Here is a 25,684-nt window from a genome sequence, read left to right as displayed (position 1 = left end):
GATCTGGGCCTAAATCCATCGTTTTTTTTGCTCACCATGCCATTCCAGTTTGGACCCAGCCATATGCAAATCAGTCTTGACCCTGTGTCCACTGGGAACAGTCCAGCCCGAACTGCCAGGCCAGGTCCTCCCTGGACTGGAAACAAGCATCCTAGGACCGGCTTCGGGGTTTCACCCGTCTTCAGCCAGGATAGCTTGATTCCAGTGGCATGGAGAGCACGGGACTCACATCTGAGCATACCCGTCCCACTCGGGGTGAAAAATGCAAAAAGAACTATTGACGGACAGAATGCAGAACAATGTCATACATTCACCCCAGTAGAGATCTGGGCCTAAATCCCTCGTTTTTTTGCTCACCATGCCATTCCAGTTTGGACCCAGCCATATGCAAATCAGTCTTGACCCTGTGCCCAATGGGAACAGTCCAGCCCATGAGGCACCGGGTCAAGACTGATTTGCATATGGACATGTCTGAACTGGGGTGGCGTGGTGAGCAAAATAACGATGGATTAAACCCAGATCTTTGACTGGGGGTGAATGTTTTGCCAATGTGCAACATTCTGTCCATCATCTTGTGTGTTTTGCTGTTCGCCCTATGTGGAAAGGGTATGCCCAGACGTGGGTCCCGTGCTCACTACGCCACTGGAGTCAAGCTATCCTGGCTGAAGAGGGGTGAAACCCCGAAACCGGTCCTAGGATGCTTGATTCCGGCCCAGGGAAGACATGGCTTGGCAGTTGGGTTGGACTGTTCCCATGAGGCACAGGGTCAAGACTGATTTGCATATGGCCATGTCTGAACTGGGGTGGCGTGGTGAGCAAAATAACAATGGATTAAACCCAGATCTGTGACTGGGGGTGAATGTTTTCCCAAGGTGCAACATTCCGTCCATCATCTTGTGTGTTTAACTTTCTAAAAGTGGCATTTTTAGACTTGCAATTTAAAAACCAACTTCACTAAAATATGTGTTTTTAAATTGTGCATCCAGAAACACCGAAGTAATTCTTCCTATATTTTCCTAATTGGAAGTTACACGTGTAAAGTGTTACAAGGCAGCTCCAAGGCTAGCCAATGGGGGAGACAGGCCTTGGGGTAGTGAAAAACGAATTTAGCTGTTTTTCACTACCAGGACATGTAACACTCCAAATTTCATGTCCCACATTTTAAATGCACTGCACCCCACCAAAGGGGCTATATAGGGCCTACCTTAGGAGTGACTTAAATGTAATAACAGGGAAGGTTTGGCAAATATGTGAACTTGCCAAGTCGAAACTGCACCTACAACGTCTGCAGTGGCTGGATTGAGACATGTTGTAAAGGGCTACTTGTGTGGGTGGCACAATCAGTGCTGCAGGCCCGCTAATAGCATTTGGTTTACAGGCCCTGGGCCCATATATTGCTTTGTACTAGGGACTTAGCAGTAAATCAAATATGCCAATCATGGAGAAATCAAATGTCTTTACATTTTAGACACAGAGCACATGCACTTTAGCATTGGCCAGCAGTGAAAAAGTGCACAAAGTCCTAAAGCCAGCAAAAACGAAGTTCGGCACACTTGCAAAACAGAAGGTCAGAAAGCAAAAAGTGAGGAGAAACCATGCCAAAAGATGCCAGGTCTAACACGTGTCCCCTTCTACGGAGAGTAGGGAGAACTACCGAAACCCTTGAAAGTTCTCTTTCACTAAGGCGAAGAACCTGGAAAGACCATCAGCGTTGGCGTGTTCTGTTCCAGGATGGTGTTCTACTAAAAAGTTACCTCTCTGTAGGGAGATGAACTATCTCAACAGTGTAGGATTCTCACCCTGCATTAACTGTCTGAGGGGCCTGTGGTCTGTCTGAACTCAGAAGAGAGTCCTAAAAAAGTAAGGTCTTAGCTTCTTCAGTGCCAAGACCAAAGCAAAAGCTTTGTTATATATTGCGCTCCACCTCCGAGCCCTGGGGAATAACCTCCTACTAATAAAGGCTACAGATTGATCTTGGCCCTCTTTATGTAGCTGTGAAAACACGGTCCCCATGCCATTTTCTGAGGCATCAGTCTGCACCATGAAATCTTGGGAGAAGTCAGGAGCTTTGAGCACAGCTACGTGCACATGGCCTACTTCAGGGTGTTAAAAGTGGTATGGCACGCCTCTGTCAAAATCGCCTGACGTGGCTGCTTCTTGGACGTCAGCTCTGTCAAGGGGGCAACAACGGTGCCATATACCTTGACAAATCTCCTTGATAGTTAGGCCTGCACTCTGCAGGGCCCGCAGCACTTCCTCGAGGTGGTAAAACGGACCTCCCAACTGGAGCTGAAGTATGCAATATTGTGAAGATATGCTGCACTGAAGTTCTACAACCCAGCCAGGATTTGGTTGACCAACCTCTGGAAGGTGGTAGGGGCATTCTTCAACCCAAAAGGCATGACCCAGAACTGGTAGTGCTCGTCTGGCATCGAGAACGCTGACCTCTCTTGCGCTCCCTCGCTCAAGGCAATCTGCAAGTACCCAGGGGCTTATTTACAAGCCCCTTGCGCCGCCGGTGCATCACTTTTAACAAGGGAAAAAGTGACGTATCAACAATGCAAGGGGCTTGTAAATAAGCCCCCCAGACGTTAAATCAAAGGTGCTGAGGAACTTGGCAGCTCCAGCCGATCAAGGAGCTCATAAGCCCTCAGGATGGGGTGTGTGTCAATCTTGGTGACTGCACTGACCCACACAGTACCGGAGTTTATGTGTTTGGTTGTGCCACCAGGCGGAGTAGCCTTAGGGACCAAACCCACTGGGCTAGATCAAGGACTGTTGGAGAGCTCCATAACCCCTAACTCCAGCATCTTAGAGACTTCCTCCTTGATACGGACCCTCACTCTGTCAGACAACCTGTAAGTTTTGTGCTTAATAGGCAGGCTGTCCCCAGTGTCAATGTCATAAGTGCACCAATGGGTGACTCCTAGGGTGAGTGAGAACAGAGAGGCAAACTGTCCCAGCAACTGGTGACCGTCCCTCTGTTGCTCTAGAGTCAAAGTAGCGGAGAGGCTCCCACCCTCTACTGAACCATCCTGCTCTTTGGAAGACAGGAGGTTGGAGGGAGGTTCACTCTCCTCTTCCAGCCCATTATCTGTGACCAAGAGCATGGTCAACCCAGACCTCTCAAAGTGTGGTTGGTGGTGGTTTTAGGACCGTCTAATAGTTCCTAGAAGTCTGCAAGTCCACCAGGTAGGTGAGGTCACTCTTGTGCTTCTTTACCTCAAATGGGCCAGACCAGCGGTCTTGCAGAGCAAGGGGCTCAACGGGCGCCATTAGCCACACCTTCTGACCAGGATGAAACTCAACCAAAGTGGTATTTTGGGTCACACCATTATTTCATGTCTTCCTAGCTAGCTTTCAGGTTCTCCTGGGCTAGTTTACGGAAGCGGGCAGTCTATTTGCCGAAGGCCATCATGTAGCTGAATGCATCCTGGTGTGGCTTCCCGGGAGCTTGCTCCCAGGCCTCCTTCACCAAACTGAAAGGTCCTCTCAGAGGGTGTCCATAAACAAGATCAAAAGGGCAGAAGCCAAACCCCTGCAGCTGTACGTCCCTGAAGGCAAATAAAAGACATGGCAGGAAGACGTCTCATTTATGCCTCATGGGTTCGGGTAGACCTATTATCATGCCTTTGAAGGGTACAGTTGAATCTCTCAACCAACCCACTGGTTTGTGGGTGGTAAGGAGTGAAGAACTTGTAGGTTACCCCACACTTCTTCCACATGGCCTTCATCTACAGGGACATGAAGCTGGTACCACCATCAGATACCACCTCCTTGGGGAAACCCACTTGGGTAAAGATCCCCAACAGTGCCCTGGCCACGGCAGGCGCAGGCACTGTCCTCAGAGGGATAGTTTCCAAGTACTGGGTGGCATGGTCCACCAAGACCAGGAAGAACCTGTTGCCCGTGGCTGTTTTGAAGTCCAGAAGCCTCACAATCTCAATGCCCTCCCGCTCAAAAGGGAATGGTTGCATGGGGGCTTTGCACTTCCCACTTGCCTGGCAGGTAGGACAGGACCTGCAGAACGCATTAGAATCCTTCCTCGTTTGAGGCCAATAAAAGTGGTTGACAAGCCTATCAAAGGTCTTGTCTTGCTCCAAATGACCTGCCAGTGGCACATCATGAGCCAGTAGGAAGGTTCTGAAGCGCAGGGGTACCACCAGCACAAAGGCTGCACCAGGCTGAGAAACCTTAGGCTCACTATACAGGAGACCATTCTCCCAATAAATCAGGTCTTTGACAGAGGCGTCATTAGCTGCCTGGGCCTCAGCTTGCCGCCAAAAGACTCACATGAGTAGGGCACTCCTTTTGCATCACACAGGACCTTTATCCTGCTGCCAAAGGGTCATCTCAGGCAGGTTCTCCAGTTGGGCCACTTCTTCCCCTCTAGGTTCTGGGCATCCCACTCAGGGTCAGCCTCCTCCCGGACTATGTACATTTAGGGAGCAGATTTCCCACACCTTGTCCTTCCTCTTCCTGGCAGGCACCTAGGCCATTCTTTCAGGCTCCATGTCCTTCTGGCCACCCTCACATGCTGCCATGGACTGTGTGGTTAGGCACACCCACTCAGGCAACCCAAAAATCTCCAAGTGTGACCTGAGCTCCACCTCCTTCCAAGCGGTATGCTCCAGGTCAATGCCCAGCAGACAATCCACAGGCATGGACAGACTCACAGCTACTCTCAAGGAACCGGAGGACCCCCCCCCCCCCATTCAAAGGGATCCTGAGCCACTAAACTTTGACTCTCTTGGTTGTCTACACTAACAACTTGGTGGATCACATTAGGTACCACCTGCTCTGAAGACACCAGATGGTTGTCATGCTGGTTCCTGCTTCTCTCAAAGCCTCCACCCTTTGCCTAGTAATGATAATTGTTAGACCTGGACCTTTTTTCAGGGTTGTCCCCAAACCTTTTGCCTTTTTACTCCTATTTTTCTGACCCTCTTTCGGTTGACTCTGGGCACTGTACCACTGCTAATCGGTGCTAAAGTGCATGTGCTCTCTCCTCTAAAACATGGTATGATTAGTTTACACCTACTTGGCATATTTGATTTACTTGTAAGTCCTTAATAGAGTGGTATCCCAAAAGCCTGTAAATGAAATGCTATTAGTGGGCCTGACTCTCTAACCACAAAGCCTACCCTACTCAAAACGAACCAGGGCTATAAATCCTTATTTTTTCACAGTGGTTCCTTTTGGAAAAATATATGTATACTTTAAGCAACACAAACACAATCTCCTAAATTAAAATATAGTAGGATGCAATTTAGGGAAGACTCAACACGGAGAGCACACAAATAATGATTCACAACATAAAAGCACTTGTGAAAATATTTTATGTAAATAATCCCAAAACATATACACAATATAACATGTCTCATGTGAAACGGAGGGGTTGTTGTTGATTACAATAGGTAGCATGGCAACTGTAAACTGAAAGATATAGGCCTGAGCCTAGATGATCTGATACCTACGGGCTGTTTTTCTTGACATGTTGCTTACTGTATTTTGGTACGGTCCGACTGTTAGATTTTGAAGCAATAAGGGAATCTAATCAAGAATAATAACCTGAGTACTGATGATACTGTGATTGCGGAAAAATTCATAGAAAGTATTGTATGGATGTTTGGAAAAATCAATACAAATTTGTTTTAAAAAAAAAAAAACACGCTTCATGTGAAACATACAAAGATCCCATTCCAAAAGAATAGTATACATTATTGAAACTAAAACTGAAAACCTAGGTTTCCAACACAAAAGACATCTACCTGAATTTAATTCACACAGGAGTTTCAAAACAATCCTTCCGTGCAGAGGATTGAAATACACAGTTGGTTTGGTATTTGTCGATGTCGTTTCGAACCACTATAGGATACGGGGTCTCATCAAGATCATACAATATGAGGGACACCTGATAAAACCAACATCCAAACGTGATAAAAAAATGTTTTACCTAAATGGAGACCCAAAAACGAACCCCATGCAGGGAAGTCCAGAAATGATACGTCAGGATTTGCGTCCCACCATACTAAATGTCGTCACAGGATATGCGTTAATTAAAAAGGGACCAAAGTGAATAACGGAACTGAATTAAACATACATTAAAACTTTACAATGGGTAAACTCTAAAAATGATGTATTAAAGGTGTAAATTAAACATACAAGCCACATGAGTAGTAGGGGTGGGCCCTCTGTTGGAGGTAAGTGGCTTACCTAGCTGGAACCAGTGCAGAAAGGAGTGCAACTATAGATACACCGAGGTAGTGCTCTACTTGAAGTACATATTTAAAGTGCTTCTAAAGTACAAAACATGCAAGCCATGGGAGATAATCCAGTAACCCCCATTAGATGAAAGGTGGCTTAGCTAACTGAAACTAGTGGAGGGAGGCATACAACTGCGAGGGCAGTCGCCTAATAATCTGCCTAACATGCCCGCTCAGTGCCCTCTTACGAATTAAATAAAATACCAGACAAATTCGTCTTTAAGAGGAGCTGAAGACCCCTTTCACACTTTCCCCTGAGTCACCTGGGATTAAACATAAATCCAATTGGTCGCACACTGCTCGTCCTACCAGCGTGTTACCCCAAAGCATTGTGGTCCATGAAGTCAGCATCAGCGAGTGCGCCTCTGCCAGGGTATTAAGCAAGAATCAAAGTCGCGTTGGCCATCCCTGGACACGTGTTTCGAGGTCATTACCTCTCGTCAGCAGGGAATAGGCATGTATGTAGGGTTGCTGCGTAGGCTGCCAAAAATTGTTCTCAGGTCCGGTACCGCTCGTGGCACGCAGGTGCGTAACCATGTGCTCGTCAGCCCCACCGGCTCAAGGGAGCCTGAATATAAACATAAATCCAATTGGTCGCACACTGCTCGTCCTACCAGCGTGTTACCCCAAAGCATTGTGGTCCATGAAGTCAGCATCAGCGAGTGCGCCTCTGCCAGGGGATTAAAACTACAGTGGGGGGCTGGAGAACCTAAAGCCTATGTGGCTGCCAGGAGGACTAAGAAAGCGACTTTTAAGAATTTCAGTAAGCGAACAGACAACTGAGTGTATTCCCCTTTCAAACAACATTGCAATGCCTTGTTTATAGTGTAAAGAACCAATGACTTCAGGATTGGAGTATCGAATATTTTCTGTGCGGTAGTAGCGTTTTACAAATGCAGATTATATTAATAAGGACTCTACTTACATTGCACATAGCCTGCACTGTGCCTCCTTTTTGCTCCCTCTCTTGCCTTACCAATGGGCCTTTAGTGTATATGGACGATCTTCTTTATATCACGGCACCCCATGCCACAATTCCAGTAATCTTTCAGACCATAGAGTTGTTTGGTAGCTACTTGGGATACAAAACAAAAATGGGGGAGATCTGTACTTTTCAAACATTATGGCCCCTCTGACACGGTTGCTCTGCCGGGTAGACTGCGAGTTGAAACATTCAGGGATTCAGATCACACCTGATAAAGATCTAGCTCTGGCTGCCAAAACTATGGAAAGTTTTCACTGCCTTTCGGGGAGATGCAGAGCGCTGGCATGGCTGCCCATGACTATTCAGGGGAGGGCCACCATCTTCAAGATGATTATACTCCCCAAGCTGCTCTATAGCCTCCAAAATACAGATTATACAATCCTTGAGGAGAGGTATAACAAAAATAGACAGAGGTGCAGATGTTACCTTGGGGGTGGGAGGAGACCCCCACGGATGGCACTACTGATGCTACAGCGAAACTCCTACAATGGGGGGATATCTCTTCCGGATGTCCAGGACTACTATTGGCTGCACACCTGATACCCATCAACGATTGGCTGTTTGCACCATGGAACCACCCAACTTATATGTTGGAGAAGGCTCAGCTACTGCCGCACTCCACTCTACATTATATATAGGGTGGTACTGGTTCGGGCAGGTTACTGCCAGCAACGCAGGTGATGTTGGGAGTATGGTGCAGAGCCTCCAAGATGATGGGCTGGGCGTCTAAGGTCACCAGGAAAACACTACTTTGGGAAGGGGGCATGATGAAAGAATTGTGGAAATAAAAAGGGTTTGAGTCCTGGGACTTGATTGGCATCTCCAAAAATCGTTCATGCCTGGATGGCTGAGGGGTTATATGAGGTCAGTCAATATGCCTGAATACGCCAAACTTGAGGCAAGGTTCCTTATGGAGGGGCATGGGAGGAAGGCCATTTCATACTTCGACAAAACCATCAAAAATACTATTCCTGTTGTGTGTGCTATGTACCACGTATGTATCCATGCCAATCTGTATTTGAACTGGTATATATTAACCAACGTATGATAAAAAAAAGTTAAACAAATAAATATATACTATTCCTGACACATTGGGTACACTGCAAGAGAGAGGGGTGACTGACATTGGGGAGATTGAGGACACTGATTGGGTGGCAGCTTTGATGCATCCCTGGGTAGTTGCAATAAAGTCAAGGCTGCGACTAATACAGTTTAAGGTGCTCCATCGGGTATACTATGACCGTGCTAACTTATACAGATTAGGGAGGGCGGACTCCCCGGAGTGTTGAAGATGTACGGGGTCTAGAGGAGACTTCTTTCACACACTTTGGAGTTGTCTCATCAACCAGATTAATTGGACTGAGGTTGTCCAGGAACTCCAGGCCATCTTAGAGGTAGATGTCCCACTTGACCTGAAATGCATCCTTCTGGGAACCCCGGCTGAGATTGATGTCCAGAGGGCTCAACTCCTGCTCTGTAATCTGGGTTTGATTGTAGCGAAAAGATATGTAGCCAACTACTGGTGTGTACAGGAGGTCCCATCATTGTGTGAGTTGAAGACTGGTATGGATATGTAAATGGCATCTCTGTCTACGTTACTATGATTTGGCACCGGGGGCAGGTGAGAGTGGTAATTTGGGACCAGGAAGTATGGATGGTGTGTCTGGCTAGAGTTGTACCTTGGGTGGAATGCCCAGTGTTGCTTTATTTGCCTTATTTTTGGGCACTTTGCATTGTGGTTACTAATGGGATGACTTCCATGGGAGAATTTCCTTTCTACTTCTGATGTTTCAATGCTGGGTCCAAGCATGGGTGACTTGATGAGATAAAAACGATGGATTTAACCCATATCTGTAACTGGGGGTGTATGTTTGACAATGTTCTGCATTCCATCCATCATCTTTTTGTGTTGCTATAGCCGCCCTAAGTGGGAAGGGTATGCCCAGACGTGAGTCCCGTGCTTACTATGCCACTCGATTGAAGCTATCTCGAAGTTTGGGGGGGGGGGGGGGGGGGGGGGGAAGATACAAACAAAACCTGATGGACTTAACCCAGATCTCTGAATGTGGGTGAATGTTCGTCAATGTTCAGCCATTTCATCCATCATCTTTTTGTGTTGCCTCAACGCTTTTGAGGCCATGGACTTTCCACACGATACTTTAAAAACAAAATGAAACCTTTGGAAACACCATTTTGGACGCTCCTTTTATTATTTGTTGTTTTTGAAAAACTCAATATAGAGATTTCACACAAAAAAGTGAAAAGGGTGCAGGTTAGTACTTTAAAACAACGTTTGTGACCTGCATTAGAAAAGAAGCTCTCCCAGTGGCAACAGTACTTGAATAGCTCTCTGAATGCCTTAGACCCATACAATTTCTGGTCCGCCAATCTCCCTCTGAAGCAGACGTCGAGATTACTATTAAAACAAGCAAAAATTATCTTGACAAAGTGTGACAGGAAGGCTCTGAAAGAGAAATTCCATGGAAGCTAGGCCATCAACCTTTATGGTCCTGGGGTGCTTCCAATGTGTGTTAGTAACAGCAGGATATAGGCTTTGTGTCGCAGAACAAAGTGGCAGTCCAGGTGGGTCGCCCTCATAGCTGAAACGAGAGTCCGACCTTTGAAAGCTTTGGTTGCAGTGTCGCGATTTATGAAGATGCAAACGTCAGCTACAATACGTGACTACGATTGGGGCATTCACTGTAGGAGAGGCAACAAAATGAAAGTCTGCACTTCAGTGGACAATGTAGTGTGCCCAAAAGAGCAAGTGTTTCAAATAGAGGTACAAGGACATCGCTGGGAAATTAACCAATCTAAGGAAATAATTCCACAATTTGCATGGTAGTTCAATGAGCCATAGGTTGGTATTATTGGGGCAAGACTTGTTTCTGAAGTTATTTAAAGAATAATAACGGCCAGATGGGGGGCCTTTTTGGATCGTGCCCAACAGCTTTCAGCTCTTGTGGTCCATACCAAAAATTTACATCGAGCTTAAAGCCTGCCCGCAGCTCGCCGCTGGATGGCTTCTTTGTCATTTTTTGTGTGCTTCTTATACAATGGTTTGCTTTCCTCTTCTTGTGTTTGTCCCTTCCCTAGAACATAGTCTTTTTACTGTCCTTTTGATTGGGTGACTTGTATCCTTCCACTGCTCACATTCTGGGCACTACTTTTCACCCCAAATGTTCGCATTCCATGTTGCTCCATTCGCTGCCCCACCCCCACCCTGTCCATTGTTTCCTCCCCATGGCTTTTTTTTATATTGTTTTATAAATTCATTCCAGCCCCGCTTCTCTTGCTATTGCGGTCACCACTCTCAATTACTTCCCCCACCCTCTCCTTCATTGATGCCCTGTCACTACTGGTCATTAGAAAAATGTTATATACTAAAGTATAAATATATATTTTCTAAAGGACTCAGTAACTGCGATTTGCTGCCGACCCGCTCCTCTCTTAAAAAAGCAATTTCGTGTAGGTATTTTTTTATTTACCGATTCAGGTGTCCTCCACCATCTTGGATCGGTAAATTACAAAGAAAATGGAAGTCACCTCAAGCATTAGGTATGTGCATGAGTGCCTCAGTCGTCATGCATGAAAGCAGCTACTGAATGACGCAGAACTAGTAGGGTCATGACGTATATGCCATGTTGCGTCACGACGCTTTTTTTTGCGGATGCCGCACACCATTGGCAAAAAGCATTTAGATTTTTATCAATGCTGTGCAGCGTGTCCGAAAAGCAGTGGCTATCTAACAGATAACAAATGTGAGACCCGTTAGCTCTGCCAATACTTGTTTTTATCTGTTAGGTGAGCAGGAAATTAAATCTAAATCAAAAGGAAAATATTTGTGATGTTTTACTAATTAGAAACCAAAGACTGGACTGAGCTATCTCCAGGAGAGTTTTCTTACATTAATTTTAGACAGTCTTCTGCCAGAAACAACCCTTCAACTGTGTGTAAGTTCATCGTTTACACTTTACTCCCATGATGATACCATCAAGCCCACTACTCAGTCAAAAGATACGGGGGACCCACCTGAACGTAAGTCTTGAGGTTGTAAAGCCTGCAATTCGCAAAATCACAGGCTTTGCAACTACAAAATGTTTTGAAACATACAAAAGTCTTCCAATCTGCAATAAGTTGTGACCCTTTTCAAATCCCATATAGGAAGGGGCATCATATTTGCAAATAGCAATGCAATTAGTTGCACAGTTAAAGGAGGTGGGCGGTTTCACCCCAGGCGGCACTTTGAGGGTGGCAGCACTTATCGGGGGGTGAGCAATTCCAGCGAGCGCAAGGTAAGTGGTTTTCTTTTTTTTTTAAATGTTATCGTTTGTCATCGTCTGACGACTCCCCCCACCCCCTCCTCTCCCCCCCCCCCCCCATTGCTCTTACCTGCACAGGCCGTCACTGAGCGTGAAACTCAGGGAACGTCCTGGGTGGCAAAAGCTCTAGCTACGCCACTGAATGCAATGTATCAGTGGTTTGGGACTAAAACTGCAGTCTGCACCACTGATCAGTTACCACCCCCCTTCCCGAGTTGGGATGGTAACTTATTTGCAAAGGGGAACCTGTCCCTTTGATGAGCTTGACCTTTGGGAATCATGTTGGGCAACCTCAGGGGAGCAGACAGTGGCATCCTCCCTCCACGGTCAATCATTCAAGTAAAAATATTCTATTAAAGCAGCACGAGTTCCTTTAACGTTTCAAATCAGTCAGAGCTCAATATGCACATGCTGGGCTTTGTATCACATTATTTAATAACACTAACTGAAAAATGGAGGAACATCTCATTGAGATAAATTGACATACAAAAGAATAGCAAAACTAAAAACAAACCAGCTTCAAGATTACTAGATTGGGAATAATGGGCAGTTCAGATCGAAAAATTACTGGATTTGGGAGAAACTGCAACTCTGATTTACTGACCCTTTTCAGACTGAGGAAATGATAAGGTACAAAACTTAAAATTCATAGTACTTGGAAAGATTAACCTGTGTCCAATGCATTGTTTTTTACAATATACTCGAACTAGGGAGAAGGCTATATGCATGTATCCTATACAGTCTAGGTACGATGGAGGAATGTCTGGAGTTTGAGACATAGGATACTCAGAGAACTATTATTATTATTAAGGTTTCATTTTATTTGACAGGCTGGAAGAAAGATGTTCCAAGGAACTAGTCTTGAGGGCCCATTTGATTTAAGTGTGCATACAGACAGAATCACACACGGTTACTTTGCTTGTTTTTTTTAAGGGGGTTCGGGGGGGCATGGAGACTAGCTAAACAGCGGTCTGTGGCCACCCCCCCCCCCTCTCAGGCAGTAGAATTATGAAGTGATTTTCCTTTGGCTTACCAGGTCAGAATTGTGAAGAGCAGCACTAACAGTCGCGGGAAGAGAATGATAATAGAACTGTCCTCCAATGTGGTCTACTCCAACACCGAGCATTTCCCACAGAGTTGGGATAGAGCGGCGCTTGAGTGGAAACACGACCACTGTCCAGTAACACACATTGCCCTGCAGGAGAACGGTTGTACAGTCAGCACAGACAGGCACATAGTGCATTTGTAGTCAAAGTAGTGTTTCTATAAAAAGCGAGGAACAATTTGCGATGAGTCGGGTGGCAACAACCCTTGGCCAAAGGCAAGGAGGAAACACTTGTCTCCTGAAATAAGATAAGCCAGGCATAGCACACCAGACAGTAAGTGAAGATGCAGGACTTTTAACAAAGGGGGCAGGATATATCAAAGACAATGCAGACAGGGATGCAAAAGAGATTATCTCTTGAGAAGTGCCAAAACAGTGGAAGTAAGGGGCATGGGTAAAGTAGTGAAAGAATACCAACATTTGAAGTCTAAAATGTTTCCACCACGTAAAGGGGACTTACTAAGTCTGGAAACACTTAATGAGAAATACCGCTCTTAACGAGGGTGAAGAGGAAGGGAGAACAAGTCTAAATAATAAGAATTGAACCCAAAAAAACAACCTCTTAAAAAAAAACTTAAGGTTCAATTACAGACGGTGACTGAGCCTAGAGAAGAACAGCACACTAAAATGGCAGGGGTGGATTGGTGTGCTGGGACTGGGGTCCCTCGCAAAGGGTACCTTAAATCGAAATTGAACTGAGCACTGTTTGTTTCCTTGATGGAGGAGAGAATTACAGGGCTAGACAGAGAAGAGATACAAGATACTCGCAGGAGAAATGGGGGGAGCTTATAGTTTATGAAGCAGTACTTAAGGAGTCTGATGAGGAGCAGAGGCAACGTTTTGCAAACAAGGAAGGTAATGGACCAGCCGAGAGAACTGGGAGATGCTCCCAAGTGAAATAAATCGCACTAACCACGGAGATCATATTTTACAATTGCAAGACATACCTCTTTACTATGTATTTTCTATTACCTGCAAAGCTTACAGATGTATGTATCCAAGCACTTTGTTTACACTTTTTGTAGGGTTGTTTTGTTTTTCTTATATTTATTTAGTAATTTGTAAAAATACGCACTTCTATGCACATCCGCTTCTCAGAACGGCTGGTTTATTTAGCAAGAGGTGGCTACTTTTCTTGTTTTGCCACATATATGGGCCTAGAGACAGGGTAGATGGTTGTTAAAGAATAGGTTCTGTGGAGGATCTATTTTATAAAGTTTCATCCGGAGGCCATTTCGTTATGAGAGAGTCTGGCAAGTACACAATATAACAGCAAATTTGTATTTTGCACTGGGTGGTCCTCTGGAGGCACCGTCCGTGGCGCTCCTCGACCACGCAGAACAAAGGGAGACTCTTTAGAATGGTGGCCTGGCCCTCCATTGAGGTGGAAGAGTGGACACAGTATGATCAAGATATTGGTCCTGGGAGAAGGTACTTTCAGTGTTCTGCTTGAAGGTGAAAGTCTCTGCAGGACTATCGCGATAGTGTGCAGGAAATCAAAGACCAAGTATCCTGCACTGTAAGTTTTGCCATAGTGTCTGTTGAAAAATCTAACTGGAATGAAGCTGTATATTTGGTAGGTGCTACTCATCTGTGTAGCATTACATTTTTTAATCCACCATTAAGCAATATAGTTCCGAGAATATCGTCTTCAAGGATTAGACTTCAGATGCTGCACTTTTAGTCTTTTGTTGAATATTCTTTTGGCGACACAGGCACACTGACTCTTGCTTCGTCTATGGCGGCCATCTTAATTTGCAATAGTAATCTTTGCAATTTTGTAAACTTACTAGCCTTTTTCAAACAACTCTAAGGAAAATCTATATGGAGTCAGGACCAAAGCACTAGGATAGCCAGTGTGTATAATGCTGCATATTTAGTGATGGTCAGTTTTGATGCATATTCGGAATTTCGGTTTTTCCCTACTCGGACTGTGATAATCGGTGGCTATCCTTTTATGTAAGAGAAGTTGTTCGGGTGATCATCTGAATAGGGTGAAACCCAGCCCAATTGTTTGCCGACCCCTGTGAGAGCAGATTGTTGTTACCTACTGGTAAGCATCCTTACACCCAGTCAAATTAGATATAGTGAGAATATAGTAAGAAAAACATTCCTTTCAAATATTTGAATATGACTTCCACATCACGTTTGCATCTTGGAGGCATCACTTCATCTTCTCAAAGACGATAACCAGGTACCAAGAAGATACATAATAAAAACAATTATTTTGCATGGCTACAATACAACATTGGTAGCTAATTTATGTTCAATTATTATAGGACTCACAGGACACTAAAAATAATGTATCCTGAGTTAGATAGGAAATGTTAACAAAGGCGTGGAATGCGGAGACACCAATACCTATATGGTGGTCATGCCCTAAACAACAGATTCTCTGGATAAAGGCTCTGATCCATATTAGGAATGTGCTGGGTTATCCCAACCCTAAGGACAGGGTACTCCAATACTGAGGCTGCCTCTACACTCATTGAAAGCGAAGTCCAAAATGGATTTGATACTCACTGCGTATAAGTTGTTAGCAGTGAAACAGGAAATTACAATTGCGGAGGAATTAAAGAAAAACCCACCCACAAGCAGTACTGATTGATCATGATGAATATGGACATTAATGCCGATGATGGAAATACTGATGTGGGATGTAAGTACCAAAATCTATAAATCCGCTCCACACATTTGTTTTGCCCCAAAACTTTAAGAGCACTGACCATATGCTGAAATCGATCAATTAAAGTGAAAGTGGGAAAATGTAAATAGATGGAAGTTAATCTAGTAGAGTGGATAAAATGGGCTTTACAATGAATAATTTTTATTTCTAGGCGAAATCGACCCATTTTTAAATATTACTTCAACAGGATAAACTGGTTCTGGGTGGGGTGGGTGGGAGGGGTTAGGACTGTACAGTTAAATAACAAACGTATCGGGTCAGCGGGAGTATCACCAGCTACACTTTGAATGGCAGGTTGTTTGGTGAAAATAGAGCTAGCAGGTGCTATGTGAATGTAAGTTCTATTGTTCTTGCATTTAGGAGACAGCACTAGGAAGTGAAGGTTTGCTGTGACACCTTTTTCCACGGAGTAGCTACGGATATTAGAGTGTTTGAGTCTCTTTTCTAGGGCGGATGTCTAAATGATAGGTTCAGACGTTCCACTTGAGGTAGCCTAGGGTGGCAAATTCCACAAGGATTTCTTGTTAATAAAGATGAGATTTTACACTTTCCTGTAGTAGAGTAAGTCTCTCTCTACCAAGCGTTTTTATTTTGTTACGGGCCATTGTTATGGAGCTACTGGAAAAGGAGTCATCAGAACTATGTTGGTTTGTGTTGGGATGTTGGAAAATTCCATTATTGGCACACGGGACGCTGGTGCGGAGGAATTACCTTGAACAAATACTTTTAAATATAAAAATGTTTCCAATGAACCAGCGGATGACATACTCGGACTCTGGGTCTGCCATATTGGGTATTTTATATATAATGCTTAAGCAGCCACGTGATACACTACAAGTTAAGCTTTCAAACTATAAAAACAGCGATTAATTTCTAATAAATGAATTGGATTGGGGGGGGGGGGGGCGCGAAGTCCATGCGTTAGTGATTTTGGGAACACTAACTTTCTATAAACAGATTTTGCACATCTGCTTTTAGTGAATTCAGTCATGTAGACACATGCATCACGTTCACCTTATTTAAGGTAAAACTGTATCTTTCCCAGACAAAGGGTTTGCATGTTTCTAAAAACAATGATTTTGCCAAGCTAATACCGAATGGCAGATTTAAATACATCAAGGAGGCCATCGCCAAACCTACCCCAAGCGCCTGGATGCTCTCTCGGGTAATTAGGGTGCTATACAAATCAATAACCCCCTTCCTCCAACCAACCCCCATCGTCTGCAGACCAGAATGACAATTGGATATCGGTAGAAAACGAAATGAAAAGGTCATTATCAGTCAAGCTCACCAAGAAGGAAAGACTGGGTGGATGGGTGTAAAGCATTACCTATTGAAAACAATGGTATTCTGTTGCTGCTTTGCATTAAAAGCAGATATAAAATACATACCTCATCAACAATCTCATAGTTTTGACATTTTCCCCTAATGTGAATTGTAAAAATTTTAAGTTTTATTGGACATGTATATACACTCGTAACTTGACAAGTTTTGAATGTCCTAGAAAAAAGGAATCCAACACATGCAATATTGTCATTTTCTATTTTCAATTTCTAACATTTAAATTAGTTGTGGAATTACATACAGTGCAAACAAAGTCCATAAAACGACCCCACTTAGTCCAACTGAGAAACAAAGTTTGGCGATGAATGTCCCCAATTCTCTTCCACCAAGGTCCAGCTCTGGTGCAGAGAACACGTACACAAGCTGCATAATGTCACCAGCTATTGTCCACAAAACACTGATCCTTTTATGTAGGCATAGTAGTGGCTTTCAGTAATAGGTGCACCAGTTACTGCCATCAATGGGCATCAGTCCTCCAGTGATCAGAAGAATGAGATCGACAAACCACCAGATTCCCAGTCCTCCGAGGGTCAACAGCTTCCCCACCGCAGTCCCAGTGTGTCCAAGACAGAATCTGTCCACTCCAAAGCAGCCCAGGAAGAAGGAATAGAACAAGGTTGTAATGAAATAATGTCCGGTGTATCTGCAGAAATCATGGAATAAAAATAACATTTAGTGGCCTAGGTGTAAATGAAAACAGAAAACATGTCCTTGTCACATATAGTAATTCGTAATCTGTATGCAAGATAAAAATGTCCCTTGTGTACATTTTCATAGCTTTCTGGAATAGGAGTTTTTATTACTGAAGCCTTTAACCGACTGAGGCAAACATCGCACAGATGGTGTATTTCTTGCTTTCTTAACCTCACAAGGCGCAAGTTTAATTTCATATTGATAAATCTCAAACTAAAAAACATTACCTTAAAAGATCTTCATAAAGAAAATAAGCCAATAGGTTTGGGTTGCTTGCACTGTTAGCACATTAGAGCTAAATACTTGAAAGGGAGCCTGCAGGAGCGGACTTATAGTTGTAAACTAGCCCCTCGTGCATTTCAATGCAGGCACTGATGTGGAGGGGGACAGCCACCAGCATTAAGGTAAGAGATGATTACTCCACTAGACTGAGCCAGGATGCGATTGAAAAAGTCTCCATATGAAGAATGGTCTAAGAAAGACAGTGGTGGAAGGGAGAAGCCCTAAAGCTCACTGTATAAATATTGTTCGCAACAGGCCTATTTGAGAGTTGTGCTGTCAAATGCCAGACCGAAAAAATATTCAAGGGAGGCGTTAAAAAGGAAAATAAAGCTAGAGTTATCCAAGCCAAAGTGAGCAGGTAAGTGAATTACAAAACACATGACATCGGTTTATGTTCTGCTGCATAAGACTGCAAGACATGTACATTTAACAACTCACCACTGCAACAGACCAGAGAACAGCAATCAAAATCAGGGCATTACATTGAGCTTTAGTAAATGGTCATCAACACCCCATGCAAAGTAGGACTTTGTCAAATCACGCCCTCTGCAGCCATACAAAATCCAAATAATGCATCCTTTAGTCTTCTATATAACGTGTAATATAAATGTAAATTTGATACTTGTATAGCGCACTACTCACCCGCAAGGGTCTCAAGGCGCTTGTACCAATACCGCTGTGGAACCCATCCTGGCGTTCCCTGTGAGGCGTCCACTCCTGGGCACCCCCAAGGTGGAGGCCAGGCATCCTTAGCGTTGTGGGGGCTGTTGTGGAGATTAAGCAAGCTATTGCCCAGAGTTGCAGAGTGGGACTCCATGATTGGAATAGGCACCGAGGCGAGAATTATCAGGTCCGTGGACTTTTTTGAGCCCAAGACCCGCCGAGGCGGAGATTTGAACCCTGGTCCCGGGCTAGACCTCTGCATCAGGGTCTGCCGCTCTAATCATTGAGCCACACTACTCCACCTCCTCCAATATACAACTAGCTCTAAATAGACACAAACCTTCCTATACACCCATACAAAATGGCAGGTTTTGATGATCCTTAAAAAAATACTATTAACCCTAGCACCTTCAAAAGAACTGTCAAATCACCCATCTAGCATCCTTGAGCAAGGTAAAAGAAAAAAAAAAAGAAAAAAAAAAAAAAAAACTTACACCTTAACTTTCCACTTGGGTACAAAGAACATGAACCCATATGCATGTAAATCCGAAATTGCGATTCACAAATGGCGAATCTGTAGAAATCGCTAAATGGAAATATGTAACCTGCAATTTCCTAATAACAATTACTGCAAATTTTCATTTGCTATTAGGAAATCGCAAAAGTGTGATTCCCTAACGGGAAGTCGCAAAATTAACACATATGAGCCAATTCTGTTTTTGTGATAATATGATGTCTGCTAGTGAACTTAGAATGATGTTAAAAAGGAAGGGAGTAATGATAGATCCTTGGAATACTTCTCCTGTTCTGAATGGTTTAGTGCTAAATGGAAGAAATTATATGACAAGCATCCTGGACAAAAGATAGTCCTGGACAGAAGAGTCATTAGGCCACGTATCCTACAAGAAACACAGCTGGCAGTGCACTACAGGGCGGAACAGCACTTAGCTACCTACATCTCCAGGCTGGAATCCTGGTCCTTGATGTTGCTTCTAGTGCTCTGCTGGTGTTGCTCATACCTTCCGGCACAAAAACTTCTCTTCCTCAAGCAGTTGATAGGAGCGTCCCTTTTCTAGGCCGTTCCTCACTGTAGGGATACTTCCAACAGCCCTCCCTCCTCACTGATAGCTTCTTCCATCAATCCAACAGTTATGTCATACTAGCAGTATTGTTGCAGGGCCTTCATATTTGTTTTTGACCCTAAATGGTGGCTATCTGATACAGATACAGTCCCTGGAACTCAGAAATCTACCTCATTTCATTGCTGTGGACCACCATGCACCAGTTAGTGAGAGGTCTCTGGCACACTTATTTGACGTGGATCCTGAAACCCTCTCGGTTTGTTACATTTAATTTTAGGGGAGTAGGTTTTCCTTCACCTTCACACTAGATACTTGAGAACTCAAATGTGTTCAGCAGACGTGACAGATAGAAGTTAGATGGTGGGTATTCCCTACCAGGCCCCTGTGAGACAAATGACACACAAAAACCTTGACTTCCCTCACCCTACCATATATAGATATGATCTTTGCATATCTTTTGCGAAGCCTGCAGCACAAAGGGGGACAGAGTCTGTCCTAAAATTTCCAATGGGGTTCTCTCTTCCTCCTTTCTTTCACAGGAGCATGTTCCACTTTAAAGGACTTTCAGGAATGCTAGCTGTTACCTACATGGCTCCAGCCTCCACTTCGTGAAAACTCACAGATGAAATCCAAAATGGATTCTTTTGTTCCTGCAGTCATACAAAAGCCACACCTTGCACCCTCACTCTTCCACACACTCTCAGTGCAAACATGCATGCACCTTCCATGCTTCGCAGGGACAGTGCAAAGAAAGTGGATGAAAGGAACTGGCGGAAACCTTTTTAGCAGGAATGGCTGGGAGGACACTCTCCTCATGCAGGTAACAGTTAAATGGCCCACTAAGGCATCTATAAATAAACTGCTGCAACCTGGAGAGAGGACAGTAGTCACTCTCAACAGGTAGGGTTGCACTTGGTAGGTTCCAGAACTCCACTCTATGACCCAGTCCTTGTCACCGACTCAGCACACATGCATCATTCTTGCAGAGGTAAAAAATAAACCAACAGATTCATATATTTGCCATGGGGAAAATTAGATCAGAGGCACACATTCCAACAGGTTATGCAGGAAATTATTTTGTCCCAACCCATATATCCAACTAAGCAGTTGCAATAATAGGCGGGACAACAAATTCACTTCCAACAACTCTATTTAATCCACACTAATGAATGACAGTTGGCTGCCTTGACCTCCCAGGACCAATGGCATAGTGAACATGTTACTACTAAAATCACTAATAGAGTAGCATGGCTAACAATAATCTAGTTTATTCTGGTTAATGAGATTTTTGTATTAGGTGACTTTGTAATATTCACATAAAGGTTGAAAAGTGCCACTGGGGTCGTCTCTTCACTCCTCTTTAACATCTGTAAGCAATTAAAGACAGATGCTAGTGCACAACCATCTTTGCAAATCAAAGCAAATGATGCTTAAATTTACGTAGGATTGAAGAGCCAACCAGAGAGTAAGAAAACGTCACCAAAGGAGTTGGCTAAATATGTCCGTTCCACTTGTCATATAATGGCCAGGCTCTAGAAATTCCTAGTTGACATGGATCAGTCCAGAGAACTACAAAAAAAAAAAAAAAAATGAAAATAAAATTTGAATAAAAAGACATAAAAGGACAGGGTAGAGTTACCCTGTCCCCATAGGCCTGGTGACCATGCAAGGGGCCAAAAACGTTTTTTGTTACGCAAATTCGAAGGTGATCCACGAATCCGCTGCAAAATCTAAAACATTTTTTTTTTGTTAATTGAGGAAAAAAAAAATACAGGGGCGGCAAGGGCTCAGGATGATAGCATGACTTTGAAATAAATCTTTTTATCATGTTTATCGCAGACAAAATGCGTAAATCATAAAATTTGCCAACTTAACCCCCGGTTGCTGCAACATACAGATACATTGGCTATGTTGAGTGACAGTGTCAGACGTAAATCCTTTCGTAGAAAATATATATTTTCTCTGCTAAATCCATACTTAAAAACACTAATCCAGACAACCACTCTCCACAAACTGAAAACTTAAGAATGGAGAATCAGCACTGAAGTTAATAAAAACTTTTTAAAGAACAGCTTAACCCTAGGAGTGATGCTACCAAGTGCACGTTGTGAATGGTATTCCTCTTGTTGCAAGATGTTTTGCACAGTCAAATGCCTTTTTTTCCTTTTGAAAAGAAAATACTGAAATGTGAAACAAAACATAGAAAAGGGGACATTAGCACTTCTAAATTACACTTGGGTGATGGGGGTGGTGGAAAGGCCAATGCGTACAGAAGCAGAGAATGTGGTCACAAAAAGTCTGAAGTGACTAGTTACTCACTTGATGCAAGGTACATTGTCCCTTCTAAAGGTGCGCGGCCCAGCACACTCAATCCCATCCAACGCCTTACAAGGTACTTCAGTGCGCTCCACTTCTTTATATTCTTGACCACCAAACTGTGACAAAGCCAATAAAAAAAAAAAAAAACACAGATCAACTGAAAAATCACATTTGTTGAGCACTACTGTGATATTTGTGGCATTTCACTGTTGATTTCAAACAAAAGAACTAACTTTTTAATAACAAGTACTTTTAACCATGCAACACTATCCAGCAAGCATTGGTAGAACCAACTTGTCTCACCCATGAAAACTATTGGCTTTGCTAATGCTTTTTTTGTCTTAGATAGCCACCAGACTGATCAGTAGCCCCCCTCCCAAACACCCGCCCCCACGCCTTGAGACCCTCATGGGTGATAGCCGAACTTCACAGACCTATGATTGGTTGATTGGTGAATGAGTGTGTATTTGCAGCAGTCATCTTGGAATGAATTTGGCTTTCTTTTAATAAATCTGGTTCAAAGATGGCCACTGTACTTACTTTTACATCCATGCCAGCCACCTTTGCATGTTATTTGTAGAGATTTACAAAAACCCATCCATAGATAACTGCTGAACGTGCATGGCCATGTTGGGATGGGAAGAATCCCATTTTAAGATGGCTGCCTGGCGAGTGGAGACCAGTAGGGCAGAAAAAGATAAAAATAAATAAATACAAAAAAATAGTAGCGAGTGTGAAGAGGGATCTATTGCCAGGGGAGGGGTGACAGAGAGGAAATGGGCACATCATACAATCAAAAACACTGAGGCCGAAGTGCTCCAGACTGGGACAAACAGAAAAGTAGGGGAGAAAGTTATCTAATTAAGAACATGGAAGTGATGCAGACAACAAAGCTATCCAATCATGAGGAAGGGGATGACTCACCGCCCACTCCAAGTATATGTAATGTATTAGAAATAATAGCCCTTCCACAGACATCTGAAGCGTTTGTTAGCTAAAAAGAACAAGCATTGGCATAGCCAATAGGTCTCGCCTTTGGGACCTTATAAGTGTTTAGCCATACAACAGTTGCATAACTAAATACTTCTAAGGTCCCAAAAGCGAGACCTATTGGATATGCAAAGCGGCCGTGCGGCCGCAAAATTGAAAGTAATTGCGGTAAAACGCGGCACGCGAGCCCGCGCACATGCACTGTAGCTCTAGGCTGGCATAGTAGCACTTTTAGGAGCCCTCTCAATAAGTCTCGCCAGGCCAGGGCATGCGCTGGGTCAGGCGAGACCTAAAAAATTAGATCCTTGCACACAGATACTCCTATGTAATGTAGACTCACGTCAAGAGATAAACATTTTGTGCAGAATCTAGGGCATGATTTGCAAACATTCTTGTATGTTCCACTGATATACTCAAAAAGACTAACTTGCAAGAGTAAATAGAATCCTAATTCACAGAATTCAGTTAGGTGAAATTATTTTTATTACAACTGAAAATCCAAAAGAATGCTCAATTTTTCTGCGTCTGTAAATGAACGGAGAGTTAGGTGGGTGATTTCGGGGTGCAATGCAAACTGCAGCCCCCAACTATAATATAAACAGAAAAAAGGGATCCATGTTTTGAATTAAAAAATCTTGCAAATACAATTTTCTGCATCATTTATTTATGTGACGTTTTCCACCTGGAGTACTCTCAGGAACCCACAACAGTTGCAGTTTTACCAAAGTAGTCTGACATACTTTTCAAACCATATAGAACCCATATCTATTCGTATGCTAAGAAACATTTTGACGCTGAAAAAACTGGTTTTGTGATTCACACCCCTATGGTGATGGAACACCACTTAGTGAATTAATACGGAAACTATAATGTTCAAAAGCATTACATTTGGCAAATCATAAAGACAATCTCCTTCAAATTCTGTGTACAACTACACAAGGACTATTGAAAAATACTGCTTATGCACATACCAGAATCATAACGGACAAACGATTAACAGTTTGCAAACGTTTGCCGCACTCTTTGAAATGAAGCAAGCTTTGGATAGGCCTATGAAGCAATTCATAAACAAGACATGAATGACAGCATTCAGACCATTCCATGGATGTGGACATCCACATTCTACATACTCTAGACTGGAATAAGTCAATCAATGAGAAGTTGAAAACGGATGTAGTCACTATTTAACGAACACTACAATGTTTACATACCACTCAACTCACCCCGATATGCATGGTGTCATCAGCGTGGTAATAATTTTTACTTTCCCAGCATTCCAAATGGTTCCCATAGACATCAACAGAATCATACATTACAAACACCTGTCTTCACCCTTCAAAAAACACACTAATCACCTATTATTGACTTCACGCCTCCCTCATCCCTTCTCCTTCCACAGAAATTTAATAGATACAGAGGTTTTTGTGATCTTGAAGCCACCTTATCGAGGGTGCATGGGGTAGGACTAGACCGAGAAAAGCTCATTAGTTTAGAACCCAAATTATTATAGATTATTTTCTGACAAACCCAATTCCAGCGCAGGTTCAAATGCAATTACCTTGTAGCCCAGACATCCTTTGGCTTGACAGGCTTGGAGTAAATTTTCAGGCTGCTAAAGTCCAAGTAGCTGTAGTGCAACCAAGAACACAATCTTTGTCTGGAGCTAGCAGACTTTATATTTGTCTGATTATGATGGCAGTTCAGAGATCTAAGTTCAGTCTGTTCACCTCGGCAAAAGAGGGAGCACATGGCCAACAAAGGCGGTTGTGGGAACTCAGACTGACTTCAACAACTGTTCCCCTATTTTCCCTCACAACATAAGTCTCATCCTGTAGTTTCCTTATCATCCTTTCCTAGGGGGCCATCTTTTATCGTTTACTCTACCCGATCTCTGTGTATCTGAGCAACTCCCAACCTAGCTCCTTTCATGCAGTTTCACATTCAAGGCTTCCTTCAACTTCAAGCAGTGAAAGTACTACCAACATGGAATTATCATTACAGCATATGATACAATGGCAAATGTCCTTTGACTAAGGAGACTTGAATGTAATACTAAACCTCAAATTAAATAGGGCCTCTAAAAAGAATGGTTTCCTAGCCTTAAAGAAGATTTCTGCTCAGTCAATGGCAAAACCAATAACAAAGCTCCAGATTTTTGTCAGCAGGCAAAGTTATTTACACAACAATGAATTAAAACAAAGTCTTTCGGCAACACCCAAAAAGGATACAAGAGATTGTGCAAGTCAGTGAACAGATTGTAATACTACCTTTAAAATATGCACATAAGGATTGGCATGCAAATTTAAAAGAAGAAAAACAAAAACGTAAACATGCCCACACAATAAATGTGGTTTGGCTGAGAATGTTGTGTTTGGCTGGTTTCTGTATAATCTGTGAAGGAATTTGATGACAAAGACCAGGCGATCCTCTTGATTGAAACCTAATCGTTAAACTCAGAGTAGAACTAGAAAAAAAGAAAAACCGCTCCAAAGCCGTCAAACGTCTCCTGTGAAACTGGCAACTCTTGACAACAAAAAGATTATTGGCCTGATTTAGAATCCGGAGGACAGGTACTCCATCACAAATGTGATAGATATCCTGTCCCCTTTAATAAAAGTCAAGTTTATAAGTGCCTTAGATTCTAATGCACTGTAATAAGGCAAACAGGATATCTGTCACTTTTGTGATGGAGTACGGGTCCACCATGGCTTCAGTTAGGCAGAACGAGTTCACACAGGTTACCGCCAGTTCAATGTCAGGATCCAAAATGCACGTCCAGCAAACAATCCATGGTGAGTTATGAGGCCTATTCCCAAATAATATGCAGAAGCCGCTCTGGCCAAGATTATAGGAAGGATGGATCACGGTGGGGGGGAAAACTTCCATCACAGGATGTCAGTTGCCAACATCAGCACGTGGTCGAGTATGAGATAATAAATGAAACTGC

At 43.4% G+C, this 25,684-nt stretch overlaps 1 protein-coding gene across 2 annotated transcripts in view; it reads right to left on the bottom strand.

The window, feature by feature from the left end:
- Positions 1-16,892: 16,892 nt before the first annotated feature.
- TM2D2 (TM2 domain containing 2) overlaps positions 16,893-25,684 on the bottom strand; it is a 72,631-nt gene continuing 63,839 nt past the window's right edge. For both annotated transcript variants that reach the window (XM_085634575.1, XM_085634574.1), the window contains 2 exons: positions 21,748-21,863; positions 16,893-17,351 (listed from right to left, as the gene is read on the bottom strand). In XM_085634575.1, coding sequence (XP_085490701.1) covers positions 17,138-17,351; positions 21,748-21,863 — 330 coding nt within the window. In that variant the 3' untranslated portion in view covers positions 16,893-17,137. The remainder of the gene's footprint in view (positions 17,352-21,747; positions 21,864-25,684) is intronic.

This window comes from Triturus cristatus, chromosome 11 (assembly GCF_964204655.1).
Source record: "Triturus cristatus chromosome 11, aTriCri1.1, whole genome shotgun sequence".
Lineage (NCBI taxonomy): Eukaryota > Metazoa > Chordata > Amphibia > Caudata > Salamandridae > Triturus > Triturus cristatus.
The sequence above is the reverse complement of the archived record's forward strand: the minus strand, read 5'-3'. Positions and strand labels throughout refer to the sequence as shown.